The sequence below is a fragment of the Bidens hawaiensis genome, unplaced genomic scaffold (genome assembly GCF_021521415.1).
Source record: "Bidens hawaiensis isolate Kalapana, Puna unplaced genomic scaffold, B.hawaiensis_p1.1 tig00042539_1, whole genome shotgun sequence".
Lineage (NCBI taxonomy): Eukaryota > Viridiplantae > Streptophyta > Magnoliopsida > Asterales > Asteraceae > Bidens > Bidens hawaiensis.
The window spans coordinates 108,977-124,367 of NW_027497546.1; the positions used below are offsets into that span (position 1 = coordinate 108,977).

Consider the following 15,391-nt stretch of genomic DNA (forward strand, 5'->3'; position numbering starts at 1 on the left):
TGAGATGTTTTACAATGGGCTAATATATGAGACTCATGCTCGATTCGACATTGCTGCTGGAGGTAATTTAATGGATAAGAAAAATGTGGTTAAGTGTAATGAATTATTTGAGAGTTTTGCCCAATCCGAGTTTGCTAAACAGCCACGTAACGGGAATTCAAATCCCGTCACTAGTACACCCTCATTCGTCTGAGGTGTGCACCAGGTCAATTTGGATACTAGTGTGGCTGCTGCCTTAGAGAGTATAGCCCGTGAGATGAAAGAACTTAAGGCTAAGGTAGATAAGTGTGAGTTGTGTAGAGGGGGGCATGGGACTTTAGATTGTCCGTTAATGAGTTAGGAGCAGATAGAGTTCATAGCAGGGCAGAATAGGCTTCCTAATGCGTTTAATTGAAATAATAATTCAAACTGGAACAAGTATAATAGTGATAATTTTAACTCTAATTGGCGTTCCTCCGGTGCACCCCCTAGTTTCCAATCAAATTTAAATCCTATCTGGGAAGTAGATCAGTCGTTTAGTGGGGAGCAAAGTAGTCAAGGTGGGAGTAATGGGCAGGACTTGAGTGGTGGTATTGGTAGGTTAGAAGAGATGATGGAGCAAATACTTGGTAGAGATCAGGAAACTCAGAAAAAAAATTACCCTTCATGATTTGCTATTAAGGAATCACCAGTCCACACTCTTAGATCTTCAGAGAACCATAGATGATGCAGCCGGACGTTTAGAGATGAGAGACTCCCGCGTAAGTTTTCGGGTTCCACTCATCAAAATCCGGCTGCTCAGTTAAATGCCATCTCCACTCGTAGTGGTAGTGTTTTAGGTAAGGAGAGAGATGTTGAGGTAGAGGAGAGAGATGGGTTAGTTGATGAGGAGATAGTGATGGAGACTCCTGGGAGGGTGCAACCTAGGCTAGACCAAGCAAGTACCGCACGAACCAGTGAGATCATAGTTAGAAGAAGTGAGGAGAAGAAACCGAGAGAGGTTAGGCCGTCACCACTTATAGATCATGCTCGTATCCCGTATTCGGCCCGTGTTAAGAATCAGAAAATTACTAGAGAGTACGAAAACGTCTTAGACATGTTCAGGCAGCTTAGGATTAATCTTCCATTTATCGAGTCCCTCCATCGTATGCCGAAATATGCCAAGTTTTTGAAAGATCTTCCTTCTTAAATGCAAGGAAAGTTTAGTGGAGCTTTCGACCGTTCCACTGAACGGAGAGTGTTATGCGGTGGTTCTCAATAAGTTACCGGAAAAATTACCTGATCCCGGTGTTTTCACTGTTCCATGTTTGTTCGGTAGGGATACCTCGTGCCAAGCATTAGCGGACCTAGGAGCTAGCATAAATTTAATGCCATATTCGTTGTATGAGAAGCTAGGCCTAGGAGAACTCACACCCACCCGTATGTCATTGTCTTTATCCGACCGTTCGGTGAAGTACCCTAGGGGGATAATAGAAAACTTGCTCGTGAAAGTCGATAATTTAGTTTTTCCCGTAGATTTTGTTGTTCTACATATGGAGGCCAATGAGAGAGTTCTTATTATTTTAGGTCATCCATTTTTGCGTACTGCTAGGGCACTCGTTGATGTTTTTGAAGGTAAGATCACTCTTAGAGCCAGTGACGATAGTGTCACCTATGTTGCTAAAACCATAAGACACCCGAGTGATCAAGACGGTCTCATTGATCCGTGTCATCCTGTTTATGCGATTGAGTCTTTTATTCCAGGCATGGATCATCGACTTTATCACCCTTGTTCCATCAGAGTTTGTATGTAAGATGAGAGAGAGGTCGCGAGTTCTCGAGAGTTGATGGAGTTTCATAGGGAGTGAGGCGGTGGAAAGCGAAAGTTTGTGGAGTTTGGAGAAATTGGAGATAAGCGAAATAAGATTGGTTGGTGGTCGTATCGTGATGCAGTATCTTGGAGGGCCTTGGAGTTTTACCGAGGTTGAGGAATCTCCACTTGAACAGCCGAGTAATTTACAAAGGAGAGTGTCTTGAGGGAAAACTCAAGTGTAGAGTTTGTATGTTTGCCCCATTTTTTATTTTTGTGTCTTGTCGAGTCAGCAACACAGATTTTTGTAGTTCTTCTTTGCTTTTGTTTTTAAGTTTTGCAGGTTTTGAGCTAGAAAAATGCCCCCATGAAGTATAATGTAAAATTCAAATATGGAGATGGAGCAGCCGAACTGTATATTTTTATTATTATTTGCTGCTATTTATTTATGTTTTATATATTGGGTGGGTTGGTTGGTCTGGTGACAAACTTAAATGCTTAACATCTATCAAATTGATAAGATATGATTTTAGATACTCTTTGTTGTTTTTGCCGCTTCCTTTCGTGTGTGAGAGAAGGAGATACCGTTTGCTGAGCAAGTTTAGAGTTGGAAGACATTCATGGAAGAAGACTTTGGGATCATATTTCATTTGCATATTACCAGCTAAGTCTTTTCCATTATTGAGCATGTTTATTTTTATTTTTGTTTTAGGTTTTTAGTTTTTTGTATTTTGAATTTATTTTTATTTTTAGTCCTTATCCTTGCATTGAGGACAATGCAAAATTTAAGTGTTAGGATAGAATATTTGAGTCGTAGTTAAATTAATAAAAAAAATTGAAAAATGTTTTGAAAAATGGCCTTTGAAATTGGTTTGTTGCATTTAAATTGGAGATGAGGATACTTATTGAAAATCGGTTTTTGAAACTACTAATAATAAGATATAATTAAAGAACACGCACTTAACTTGAGACGTGTCGGTAGGCACAGCCTTGAGAATGAAAGGACAGTTTGATAGTTGGTTTAAAACGGAATAAATATGATTTTTAGTGGGATACATGTTAAGTCTATATAAAATATGAGATGAATGGTCGGGCCATACTCAAGCCTCATTTTTAGTTTGATTGTAGAAAATTCTAAATTTTTTTGAAATCTGAATACGTTATCATACGATGCTTGGGTAGGATTAACGTTAGAGTATGCCGTGTAGCCGGTGATATAAACTTAAAAACTGGCGTATGGCTTTATAGCCTTAAATCCTGTAATGATGGGATGCTTCGGGGTTCGGAGACCATGTATGTTGTTTATCATCTGGGTATTCATATTTCATAAGTGGATTTATGGATATTAAAAAAAGACTAAAAATAGCAAACTCGCAGTTTATTTGTCAAATTATAAGTCTTTAAACACGATCACTACGTGCTTTAACAGTACAAATTCACTACTGTCTTGATCATACACGCTGTTAGTCATATGAGATCCCCGTGCTTGTGTCTCATTACCATTAAGAAACGGACCACACGGGACACGTCATATGTAAGCTTTACAGCTGAATTCGTGCATACTCATCTATGGAGATGAACTTTGGGGTGTTGCTTGATAAGTGTGGGAATATTTGATATAATGCTTAATATACATAAATCCCGTGTACATTTTTTATAATATTTTGTTAGTTTACGATCGGTTTTTATTAGAATTTGTATACTACTAAGACATTTGAGTGATGTAGGTCCCGGGACTTGTTCGTGGTTAAAGAGAGTGAAAAACAAGCTAAAATGAGCTAAACAGGCGAACCGGAGCATCAGGAAACGAACCGGACCGAACCTGGAATGAATCAGACCGTTCCAGACTAGTCCACCCCCCACCCCCAGCCAGAGCGCCGCACGGCCAGAGAGGGGGAGGCTTATCGCGTAGCGCCTTGGACCTATCTTCCAGAATCTTCCATGATTTTTAGGTTTTGGGATTGTATTTTCCTATATAAAGACCCCTAAACTCAATCATAAACATAACCGGAAGACACCAGCCGACTTGGACGAATTAGGGAGCTCAAGAAGTGATATTTTGGAGGATTTGGAGGCTTGGAATCATATGGTGACGTGCTCATCAATCAAGAACGAAGACCACGGGTTATATCGCCTTTAATCTTTTGTTTATCACCATGATTTCTTTTATCATTGTTTTGTTTGACTTTATGATGCCAGGCTAAACATTACAAACTGCCTAGGCTTCTGATGAACCTATTTTGACGTTGTGATTTGATTTGGTATTTATTTTTCAATATGGTTTTATGATTTAGTAAAATGTTTAATTATATTAAATTGATGCATATGGATACTTATGATTGTTTGATTGATTTTTATTATTCCATAGTTGCCTTGATTATTGTTTGTCATTATGATAGGTTGCTATTAGGTCATCTGCTTTGTGTTTTTGACTATTTTATGATTGATATGCATTAAGATCATAGGAATAATAATTATTAATTAATTAAACCTAAGTGTGCAGCTAAGCTAAATAGCTGTAAAGTGCTAGGTTATTAACAGATATTTATTATTTAATCTTTCTAGATTTAGTTCTTCGTAAGAAGTCCGTCTAGGTTTGGTTATTTATTATTGTCTATTGATTCAATAAAATATATTAAATTGCCTTTGATTTCCGTGCTGTAAGGTAGGATTTCGTATAAAGGAACTAAGTAATAATTAATTAGGTGATCGTAAGGAAACTTGATTTTTAATACTGGTGTGCGTTAAAACTTATTAGAAACCCATAGGTGTCTTCTTGAGAAGAGTGAAGGGTCTTGTTCGTGTTTTCTCCTAAGTGTCTATTTTACGATCGCAGTCCATAACTAAATATTTTCCCTGTTAATTAACAACTGAAATTTAGGGGATTCTAGCCTAGGTAGTTTTCTCATCATCATCTGATTCAATCAAAAACTTGTGTTATTTTCGTAATTAGTTTTTAATAATAGTCTTAAATTAGAATTTTAATTAAACCCCCCCCCCCCCTCTTAAACAAAGAATAAATAAATAAGTCGTGTCTGTAGTTGAGTCCAATTAGCTAGTTTACGTAATTAAAAGAGTCTCGTGGGTTCGATATCCGCACTAACTTAGCTGTACTAGAGTTGACCAGTTCACTTGCCGGTTAGTAGTTTAGTCGAGTTTTAAAGAGTCTAGAGTATTACTTAGTGTCTAGATTAGCGTAACTTAGTTAATAATTATTAGACTACTTTTAGCACATCAAGTTTTGGCGCCTTTGCCAGGACTCTTGGCGATTGCGTTTTTAGCTTTGATTAGATTTATTTGCTACATACGTGCTACTGTTTTGTTTTGTTTTGTCTGTGAGTCGCAGGAGTCTAATTAAGTTAGCCTACTTTTAAGTTTAGTTTAGTTTATTTATTATTAGTTTTATTTTAGTATTTTCATAGAGTCTACTCAGTTGGTCTTGTGTGTTTTCAGGTTTAGGCCACATCTTCGTTCACAAGGACCACCTCCGTTAAAGTTAGAAGCCAGTTCATCATCACCGATCACCATAAATTCTCCACCGAATTCGTCACCGCACAGTTCACCTCCGTCGAGTCCCATAACCACTCCCGATAATCAAAAGGCCGAAAATAACCAAGCCGCTTACGAACAAGCCTTCGAGGGTTTCACCGGAGACCACTCGCCAATCATCACCCCCGTAACCGATAACCCTTAATTCATGGCAAATCCCCTCTTACATCATTGCCAATCTCACCCAGCATAACCTATTTCATGGCCGTCTAGATGAAGACACACCAGCGCACATCAACCGTCTTACTCGTGTGCTCAAAACATTCAACTTGCAAGCTTCTAATGAATATGCAATTTTCCTTCACTTGTTCCCGTTTTCACTTACGGGTCGTGCCGCCACTTGGTTCGATTCGCAACCTGCTGGAGCATTCACTACTTGGGAGGCGCTACGCACCGCATTCATTAAGAAGTACTTCCCGCCTGCCAAAGCATCTCGTCTTCGTGATCAAATCCACTCTTTCCACATGGATCCAGATGATCCATACTATCAGGCTTGGGTGCGTTTCCAAAACTTACTATCCCGTTGTTGAGAAGTTTTACAATGGGCTAACATATGAGACTCAGGCTCGATTCGACACAAATGCTGGAGGTAATTTAATGGATAAGAAAAATATGGTTAAGTGTAATGAATTATTTGAGAGTTTTGCCCAATCCGAGTTTGCTAAAAATCCACATAACGGGAATTCAAATTCCGTCACTAGTACCCTCATCCGTCCGAGGTGTGCACCAAGTCAATATGGATACTAGTGTGGTTGCTGCCTTAGAGAGTATAGCCCGTGAGATGAAAGAATTTACGGCTAAGGTAGATAAGTGTGAGTTGTGTAAAGGTGGGCATGGGACTTTAGATTGTCCGTTAATGAGTCAGTTGCAAGTAGAGTTCATAGCAGAGCAGAATAGGGTTCCTAATGCATTTAATGGAAATATTAATTCAAACTGGAAAAACTATAAAAGTAATAATTTTAACTCTAATTGGCGTTCCTCCGGTGCTCCCCCTGGTTTCACATCCAATTTAAATCCTATCCGGGAGGAAGATCAGTCGTTTAGTGGGGCGCAGAGTAGTCAAGGTGGGAGTCATGGGCAGGACTTGAGTGGTGTTATTGGTAGGTTAGAAGAGATGATGAAACAAATACTTGTTAGAGATCAGAAAACTCAGAAGAAAATTACCGATCATGATTTGCTATTAAGGATTCACCAGTCCGCACTCTTAGATCTTCAAAGAACCATAGATAAGTGTGGTTAGTATTCGGGTTCCACTCAGCAAAATCCGGCTCCTCAGTTAAATGCCATCTCCACTCGTAGTGTTAGGGTTTAGGTCCGGAGAGAGATGTTGAGGTAGAGGAGAGAGATGAGTTATTGATGAGGAGTTAGTGATGGAGACTCCTGGGAGGGTGCAACCATGAGAGGTTAAGCCGTCACCACTTATAGTTCATGCTCGTATCCCGTATCCAGCCCATGTTAAGAATCAGAAATTTACTAGAGAGTACGGAAACTTCTTAGACATATTTAGGTAGCTTAGGATTAATCTTCCATTTATCGAGGGCCTCCAGCGTATGCCGAAATATGCCAAGTTTTAAAAAGATCTTCCTTTTTAAATGCAAGGAAAGTTTGGAGGAGCTTTCGACCATTTCACTGAACGGAGAGTGTTATAATGTGGTTCTCAATAAGGTACCGGAAAAATTACCCGATCTCGGTGTTTTCACTTTTCCATGCTTGTTCGGTAGGGATACCTCATGCCAAGCATTATCAGACCTAGGAGCTAGCATAAATTTAATGCCGTATTCGTTGTATGAGAAGCTAGGCCTAGGAGAATTCACACCCACCCGTATGTCATTGTCTTTAGACGACCGTTCGGTGAAGTACCCTAGGGGGATAATAGAAAACTTGCTCGTGAAAGTCGATAATTTAGTTTTTCCCGTAGATTTTGTTGTTCTAGATATGGAGGCCAATGAGAGAGTTCCTATTATTTTAGGTCGTCCATTCTTGCGTAATGCTAGGGCACTCGTTGATGTTTTTGATGGTAAGATCACTTTTTAGTTTTACAGGTTTTGTGCTAGAAAAATGCCCCCCTGCCTCATTAAGTATAATGTAAAATTCAAATGTGAAGATGGAGCAGCCGAACTGTATACTTTTTTTATTATTATTTGCTGCTATTTATTCATTTTTATATATTGGGTTGGCTAGTTGGTCTGGTGACAAACTTAAATGCTTAACATCTATCAAATTGATAAGATATGATTTTAGATATTGTTTTTTGTTTTTGCCACTTCTGTTCGTGTGTGAGAGTAGGAGATACCGTTTGCTGAGCACGTTCGAAGTTGGATAGCATTCATGGAAGAAGACTTTGGCATCATATTTCACGCGCATATTTCCAGCTAAGTCTTTTCCATTATTGAGCATGTATATTTTTATTTTTAATTTTTTTTTTGTTTTTAGGTTTTTAGTTTTTTGTATATCGAATTTATTTATATTTTTAGTCATTTTCCTTGCATTGAGGACAATGCAAAATTTAAGTGTGAGGATAGGATATTTTAGTCGTAGTTAAATTAATAAAAAAAATTATAAAAAGTTTTGACAGATGCCCTTTGAAATTGGTTTGTTGCATTTAAATGGAAGAGAGGATACTTATCGGAAATCGGTTTTTGAAACTACTAATAATAAGATATAATTAAAGAACACGCACTTAACTTGAGATGTGTCGGTAGGCTCAGCCTTGAGAATGAAATGGTAGTTTGATAGTTGGTTTAAATCGGAAAAAATATGATTTTTAGTGGGATACATGTTAAGTCTGTATATAATATGAGATGAAAGGTCGGGCCATACTCAAGCCTCATTTTTAGTTTGATTGTATAAAATTCTAATTTTTTTAGAAATCTGAATATGTTATCATACGATGCTTGGGTAGGTTTAACGTTAGAGTATGTCGTGTAGCCGGTAATTTAAACTTAAAACTTGCACTTCTAGTTTTAGTTGTTAACACTTCATAGGCGTATGGCTTTATAGCCTTAAATCTTGTATTGATGGGATGCTTCAGGGTTCGGAGACCATGGGTCTGTATGCGGTTTATCATCTGGTTATTTATATTTTCTGAGTGGATTTATGGATATTAAAAAAGCCTAAAAAGAGCAAACCCGCAGTTTATCTTCCAAAATATAAGTCATTAAACATGATCACTATGTGCTTTAACAGTACAAATTCAATACTGACTTGATCATACACACTGTTAGTCATATGAGGTCCCCGTGCTCGTGTCTCATTACCATTAAGAAACGGACCACACGGGACACGTCATATGCCAGCCCTATAGATGAATTTGTGCGTACTCACCTTTTGAGATGTACTTTGGGGTGTTGCTTGATAACGAGGGTATGTCGTGTACTAGGGAACACTAGCTAATTAGTTGAATAATTAAACCTTAATCGTATCTAATGGCTACTTGGTAGACTTTGATGCTTAAACTTAAGTGGATAAACAATATCCTTGACCGTCTTATTTTATTCATGAAAAATGTGCAACAAAGTTTTAATCTGCTATTTATGAGGTTTAAGTCAAGTTAAGGTGGTTTGATCCAGTAAAATATAAAATAAAACGGGTCTTGACTGTGGGTTCCACTAGATTATATAAAAATAATATTAATAATAGTTGGATTTTACTTGTCCCGGTAAAGATAAAGGCATGGGTTTAAGTGAACAACAATATCGGCAATCGCAGTTTTCGTGTTTATCAGAGCATTAAAGATAACCTATATGTTTTTACGGCCGTATTTTACGATTTTGATCCCATTGCAATTAGACTTTTTCAAGGACGATAAAGAGATAAGTGTGGGAATATTTGACATAACGCTTAATATACATAAATCCCGTGTACATTTTTTATAATATTTTATTAGTTTATGTTCTCTTTTTATTAGAATTTGTATACTACTAACATATTTGAGTAATGCAGGTCTCGGGGCTTGTTCGTGGTTAAAGAGAGAAAAAACAAGCTAAAATGAGCTAAACCGGCGAACCGAAGCATCAGGAAACAAACCGGACAGAACCAGGAGTGAACCAGACCGGACCAGACTAGGCCACCCCCTCCTAGCCAGAGCGCCGGGCGGCCAGAGAGGGGGAGGTCCATCGCGCAGCGCCTTGGACCTAGCGCCTTGGACCTATCTTCCTATATAAAGACCCCTAAACTCAACCTTAAACATAACCTGAAGCCACCAGCCGACTTGGACGAATTTGGGAGCTCGAGAGGTGATATTTTGGAGGATTTGGAGGCTTGTGTAACATCTGCATTTCCGAGAGTAGTATATAACAGAAAGTTTTTATTATTAACTATGTATTGTTAATTTAATTGTGTGTGTTAATATTTGGATAATAATGGGATTTGGAATTGTGAGTGGGTTGTGGGGCCCATAGCCACCTATATAAACCCAACTCCTCCACCCTTTCACCATTTTCTTTCCTTTCACCACACACACACTCAAGGACACACACACTTTCCCTCTACTACCCGGATCAAAATCCGTGCAAAAGGAAGAACGAATCTTGGGTGTAAACACCATAAAATAACAAGAAACACCACCAAGATCCTCGGATCTGTCCAGATCCGAACCCGAGACGAAAATGGTGAGTTTTGGCCAACAAGGTTAAGTTTTTGTGGTTGATTTCGACATGCAAACTTATAGAACGATAGATCGGGTTGTATAACGTAAGAAAAACATAAACTTGGTGAGTTATAACCTCACGAGGGTGTTATAGGACAAAAAGGTGATATTCGGACCTTGAAAACACGGGTATACAAAGTTGGTATGACCCAAAACCCGTAAAAAGGGTAAAATCGGGCCCTAAGGAAGAGTCACGGAGGAAAATGGCTTTAAAATGGTAAAAAGCGAATGAAAGGAAAAGATTTCAAATCGCACAGACATCCGAAGCGAAACTTCCCGTGCGAAGGGAACTCCCATGCGAAGCGAAACTTCCCGTGCGAAGCAAACTCCCATGCGAAGCGAAGCTTCCCATGCGAAGTGAAACTTCCCATGCGAAGCGAACTTCCATGCGAAGCGAAACATCCAAGTGAAGCGCACTTCCATGAGAAGCAAAACATCCATGCGAAGCGAAACTTCCATGCAAAATATCCATGGGAATTTCCATGCGAAATTTCATGCGATTTAATTTTCTGATGCATTTTCGATAAAGGAATATTAATGAAAATAAACCTTTTCCAAGCTGACGGCAGCTCCACCGCAGCCAAGGGCTCTGCCACTTGGACCCTGCTAAGGGCTGCCGCCACTAGACCCCGCAACCAGGGGCGCTGCCCCTGGACCCCCGTTAGTTGAGAGTTTCGTTAACATAAATGTATGAAGTGGTAGTGATAGATAATTGACACTCGTAATGTGTTACACAGTTAGCCGTACATAGCTAAGGAAGGGTATCACCATTAACTCGGAGAGAAACCGACTCCAGGTGAGTTCTAGCCCCTTTATCTGTTATGTTCCGGGGCTGTGTGCATACTCTTGTGTGATAGATAATACACTTACTTGTATGGTAAGTGTATGATTGTGTATTGAATGTTATCATACAGAATGTTTATATAAATGAGTATGTACATATATATATATATATATATATATATATATATATATATATATTATAACTAGAAGATATGTAAAGTATGCACGTATGATAAAATGTATGGATGGTTGACGAGACAGGTATGGTGGTATGGCTATTCGAGACGGAAGGGACCAGACCCTTACAATATCTGTGATGTTTAAGATAGAATAACTTATTGTATACCATAGGGTTTTATGAAAGAAAGTATGTAAGTACGTATGCATGTATATAAAGTATGTATGAAAGAAGTATAGTAAGTAAGGAATGAATACGTATCTTCGGGCACGTATGAGTAAGGATATGAATGTAATGTATGCTAAATAATTATCTAGAACTCACTCAGCGTAGCTGACTTTTAGTATGCACGCAGGCAAATAGGTTGAAGCTGTTGGCTTGAGGAGAGGCACGTGGCATGAACTGAAGAAGCTGGCATCTGTGAAGAAGTGTCACAACTGTTTAAATTGATGTTTATGGAAAGACAATTTGTATGGTAAAACAAGAACGAATGTTTTGTAATGTGATGTTTGAAGTTTTAAATTATTCCGCGAAAGTTTTAATTAACTCTGAGATTTAGAACTATGTTTATGAGTAAATTCAATGCCAAAGTAGGGCGTCCGGGAACAAGGCCTTACAAGTTGGTATCAGAGCCAAGGTTGGACCGATGGTGCCAGCTCCCGCGAGGACGCTGGACCCCTAAGGGGGTGGATTGTGACATCCCACATCAGTTGGGAAGGAGAACAAAGCCTTCTTTATAAGGAGGTGGATACCTTCTCCTTCATAACGCGTTTTCGGTGCTTAATGTTAGTGGATGAGAGGAGAATTCCACAATTAAGCGTGCTCAGTTGGAAGTAGTATCAGGATGGGTGACCTCATGGGAAGTCTCCACCTAGCAACCAAAAGCAAATCCGTGAGGCGATGGTGGTGCGTCCCGGCCAAAGCGGACAATATTATGGTGCGGCAGTAGCTGGCCTGTTACAGATGGTATCAGAGCATAAGTTCGAGAGAAATAAGCATCCTACATGCTTAGACTCGAACAGAGAATGAGACTTAAGGAAGAAAAGAAAGAAGATGCCAGTCAGAGAATGCCATGTGTCACCCAAGCAAGCTTAGAAAGTGATCATCTTGTGTAAGTTGATCTTGTGTATAGTAAAGAATGAGTAAGAAAGCTAACTTAATTGCTTGATTTAGAAATGTTTGCTTATATGTGATGATGTAAAATGTGTGATTGACCAATTGCTATAAGTAGAAACTAGCTCAAGTGGACTCACAAAGGGAGGTATATAGGGCACGGAGAGTAACGTGACCAGTTAATCATAACTAGCCACTATTATTACCTGTTAGCCTTACTATCCTTGTACTAAATAGTTCCTGAAGTGACGACGTTTGTGTTTTCCTATAAAATACGAATGGCTGGTGCTAAGAAGACTGCTGGACAAGGAAGTCGCACGAGTCGCTGTGGTAGACTACATGTTACCCAAGTACCCCTTGAAGAACCGATTATCGAGTCCAAGGAAGATAGAAGCATGACAATGCGAGATGAAGGGCATCAACTCGTCCCCGCTATCCAAGCTACCATCACTCAGGTAGTAGCTGCTGCAGTATAGCATCTTCAACAAGAAAAGCCAACTAAGAGCCGTGCAGGAACTGTTGAGAAGACTGGTGAGGGTAGTAAGAAGGACGAAGAGACTGAGATAGAGGGATCAAGTGAGATCGGTATGTGAAGGTCAATGATAGCAAGAGGGGCCGAGGTGGGTGCAGCTACAGGCTATTCAAAGGTTGCGACCCACCAAAGCTTTCTGGTACGGGGGATGCAATCGCTACTCTCCAATGGATAACCGCAATGGACAAGGTTATCCGAATTAGCGAGTGCCGTCCCGATCAAGCGGTAGGCTTTGCTACTTAGTAATTTGGGGATGAAGCAATGTTTTGGTAGGAAACGATAGAGCAAAGGAAGACCGCTGCTGAGATTAAGGCCATGAAGTGGGAGGACCTAAAGGAAATGTTCATGAAGAAGTTCTGTGCTAATGCTGAAGTCGAAAGGGTGAAGATGAAGTTCCTGAATTTGAAGGCTGGAAAAATGACACACCGCGACTACACGACCGAGTTCAATCGCATGTCCAGACTTGTCCCTGACATGGTGAACACTGAGGCAAAGAGGGTCAAGTGCTACTTGAGGGGACTACCACAAAATGTCCGCACCTTTGTCCGGGCTAGTAAACCTGCTAGTTTTGATTCTGCGGTCGAACTCGCGGAAATGGTTTATGATGACCTTGTTGCGGATGATATGGTAGTGGAAGAGTAGAAAGAGAAGAAGTGGGTTTCTCCTGCCAAGTGACCTGGTACTCAAATGTGGAACCCCAGGGATAAGAAACAGAAGGTGTGGGAGAAAAAGCCATGCAAGACTTGTGGGAAAATGCACGGTGGTGAGTGCAAGTGGGGTAAGAGTAGTGATATGTGCAACAAATGTGGGAAGACGGGGCATATGGCAAGGAAGTGCACTGAAGGTGAAGCTGGAGGAAGCGGTAAGAAGGATTCTGAGCAGGCTAGGCCAAGGACCAGAGCCTATATATTGACACAAGAGCAAGCCAAACAAATCTCAGGTGTCATGACAGGTACATTTCTAGTAAGCTGTATTTCCGCTTCCATATTATTTGACTCAGGTGCGACAAGGAGTTTTGTAGCTACCTCATTTTGTAAGACAGCGAAGATGAAATGTTGTCGTGTGCCTGAAACTTTCATGATAGAGACCGCTAGTAAGACCTCGGTTAAAATTATGAGAACGGTTAAGAGTTGTAAGATAGAGCTGGAAGGACACGAATTCCCTGTTACCTTGTACGTGATGAACTTAGCAGGATTCTATGTAGTATTGGGGATGGATTGGTTATCTGAATTCGAAGCCCAGATAGTAAGTAAGAGTAGATTGATAAGACTAAAGTCTTTGGATGGCGGTACAGTAACGATTTATGGTGATAGAGAAGATTCAGGGCTTAACGTCATTTCGATGATAAAGGCCAAAGGTTTGTTAAGGCGAGGGTGCAGTGCCTACCTGGCGTATGTTGTCTAAGCTACGGCCGAGACGAAAGAAGTGAAGAATGTTCCTGTGGTGTGTGACTATCCCGAAGTATTCCCTGAGGACCTTCCGGGGTTGCCACCGGAACGTGAAGTAGAATTTCAGATAGAGTTAATACCAGGAGCGCAGCGTGTCGCAAAAGCACCTTATCGTCTGGCACCGTCCGAGATGAGAGAATTGATGACCCAACTGCAAGAACTCCTCGACAAAGGTTTCATAACGCTGAGTGTTTCCCCGTGGGGTGCACTAGTGTTATTTGTTAAGAAGAAAGATGGAAGCATGAGAATGTGTATTGACTACAGGGAGTTCAATAAGCTTAAGGTGAAGAATATATATCCGCTGCTATGAATTGATGATTTGTTTGATCAGCTACAAGGTGCAAGCTGGTTCTCGCGAATAGATCTCAGTTCAGGTTATCATCAGCTGAAGGTGAAAGAGGCGGACATCCCTAAGACAACATTTAAGACACGGTACGGACACTACGAGTTCCTCGTGATGTCGTTTGGTCTAACCAACGCTCCCGCAGCATTTATGGACATGATGAATAGGGTATGTCGGCCTATGTTAGACAAGACGGTTATCGTTTTCATTGACAACATATTAATTAATTCAAAGAGCGAGTCTGACAATGCTGAGCACCAAAGGGAGGTATTGGAAGTTTTGAAGAAGGAAAATTGTATGCTGAGTTCTTGAAGTGTGCATTTTGGTTGCGAGAGGTACAGTTTTTAGGTCACATAATCAATTCCGAGGGGATAACTGTGAACCCAACTAAAATTGAAGTGATAATGAATTGGAAGACTCCGCGAAACCCGACTGAGATACGTAGTTTCCTAGGGTTAGCTGGCTATTATAGGAGATTCATTCCGAGCTTCTCCAAGATAGCCGCACCGTTGATCGGCATGACTCGGAAGACTGTAGTATTCAACTGGGGTAAGTATCAAGAAGAAGCCTTCGAAGAATTGAAGAGAAGACTCAAACAGGCTCCAATCCTTGTTCTGCCCGATGGTGAGGAAGATTTGGTAGTCTGTACTGATGCTTCGCATCAACGGTTAGGTTGCGTATTGATGCAACGAGGGAAGGTCATAGCCTATGCGTCTAGACAGTTGAAAGTTCATGAAAGCACCTACCCGATGCATGACCTAGAGTTAGCAGCTGTAGTGCATGCTCTCAAGATTTGGAGGCATTACTTGTACGGTACCAAATGTACTATTTATACAGATCACAAGAGTGTGAAGTACTTCTTCGAGCATAAAGAGTTGAATATGAGGCAGAGAAGGTGGTTAGAAATGATAAAGGATTATGACTATGACATCAAGTATTATCCGGGAAAGGCTAACTTGGTCGCTGACACCTTAAGCCGGAAGAATGCAGAAGTTATCGCGACGATCAAGTCTTATACGTTAATCATCA

The 15,391-nt window shown here is 40.2% G+C and overlaps 1 protein-coding gene across 1 annotated transcript; it reads left to right on the plus strand.

The window, feature by feature from the left end:
- Positions 1–6,877: 6,877 nt before the first annotated feature.
- LOC143593701 (uncharacterized) lies at positions 6,878–7,351 on the plus strand. Its single transcript, XM_077073254.1, has one exon. The coding sequence runs from the start codon at positions 6,878–6,880 to the stop codon at positions 7,349–7,351; it is 474 nt and encodes a 157-aa protein (XP_076929369.1).
- Positions 7,352–15,391: the final 8,040 nt, after the last annotated feature.

Coding starts and splice junctions, on each gene's coding strand:
- LOC143593701 (XM_077073254.1), top strand. CDS start 6,878: ATGCCAAGTTTTAAAAAGATCTTCCTTTTTAAATGCAAGGAAAGTTTG.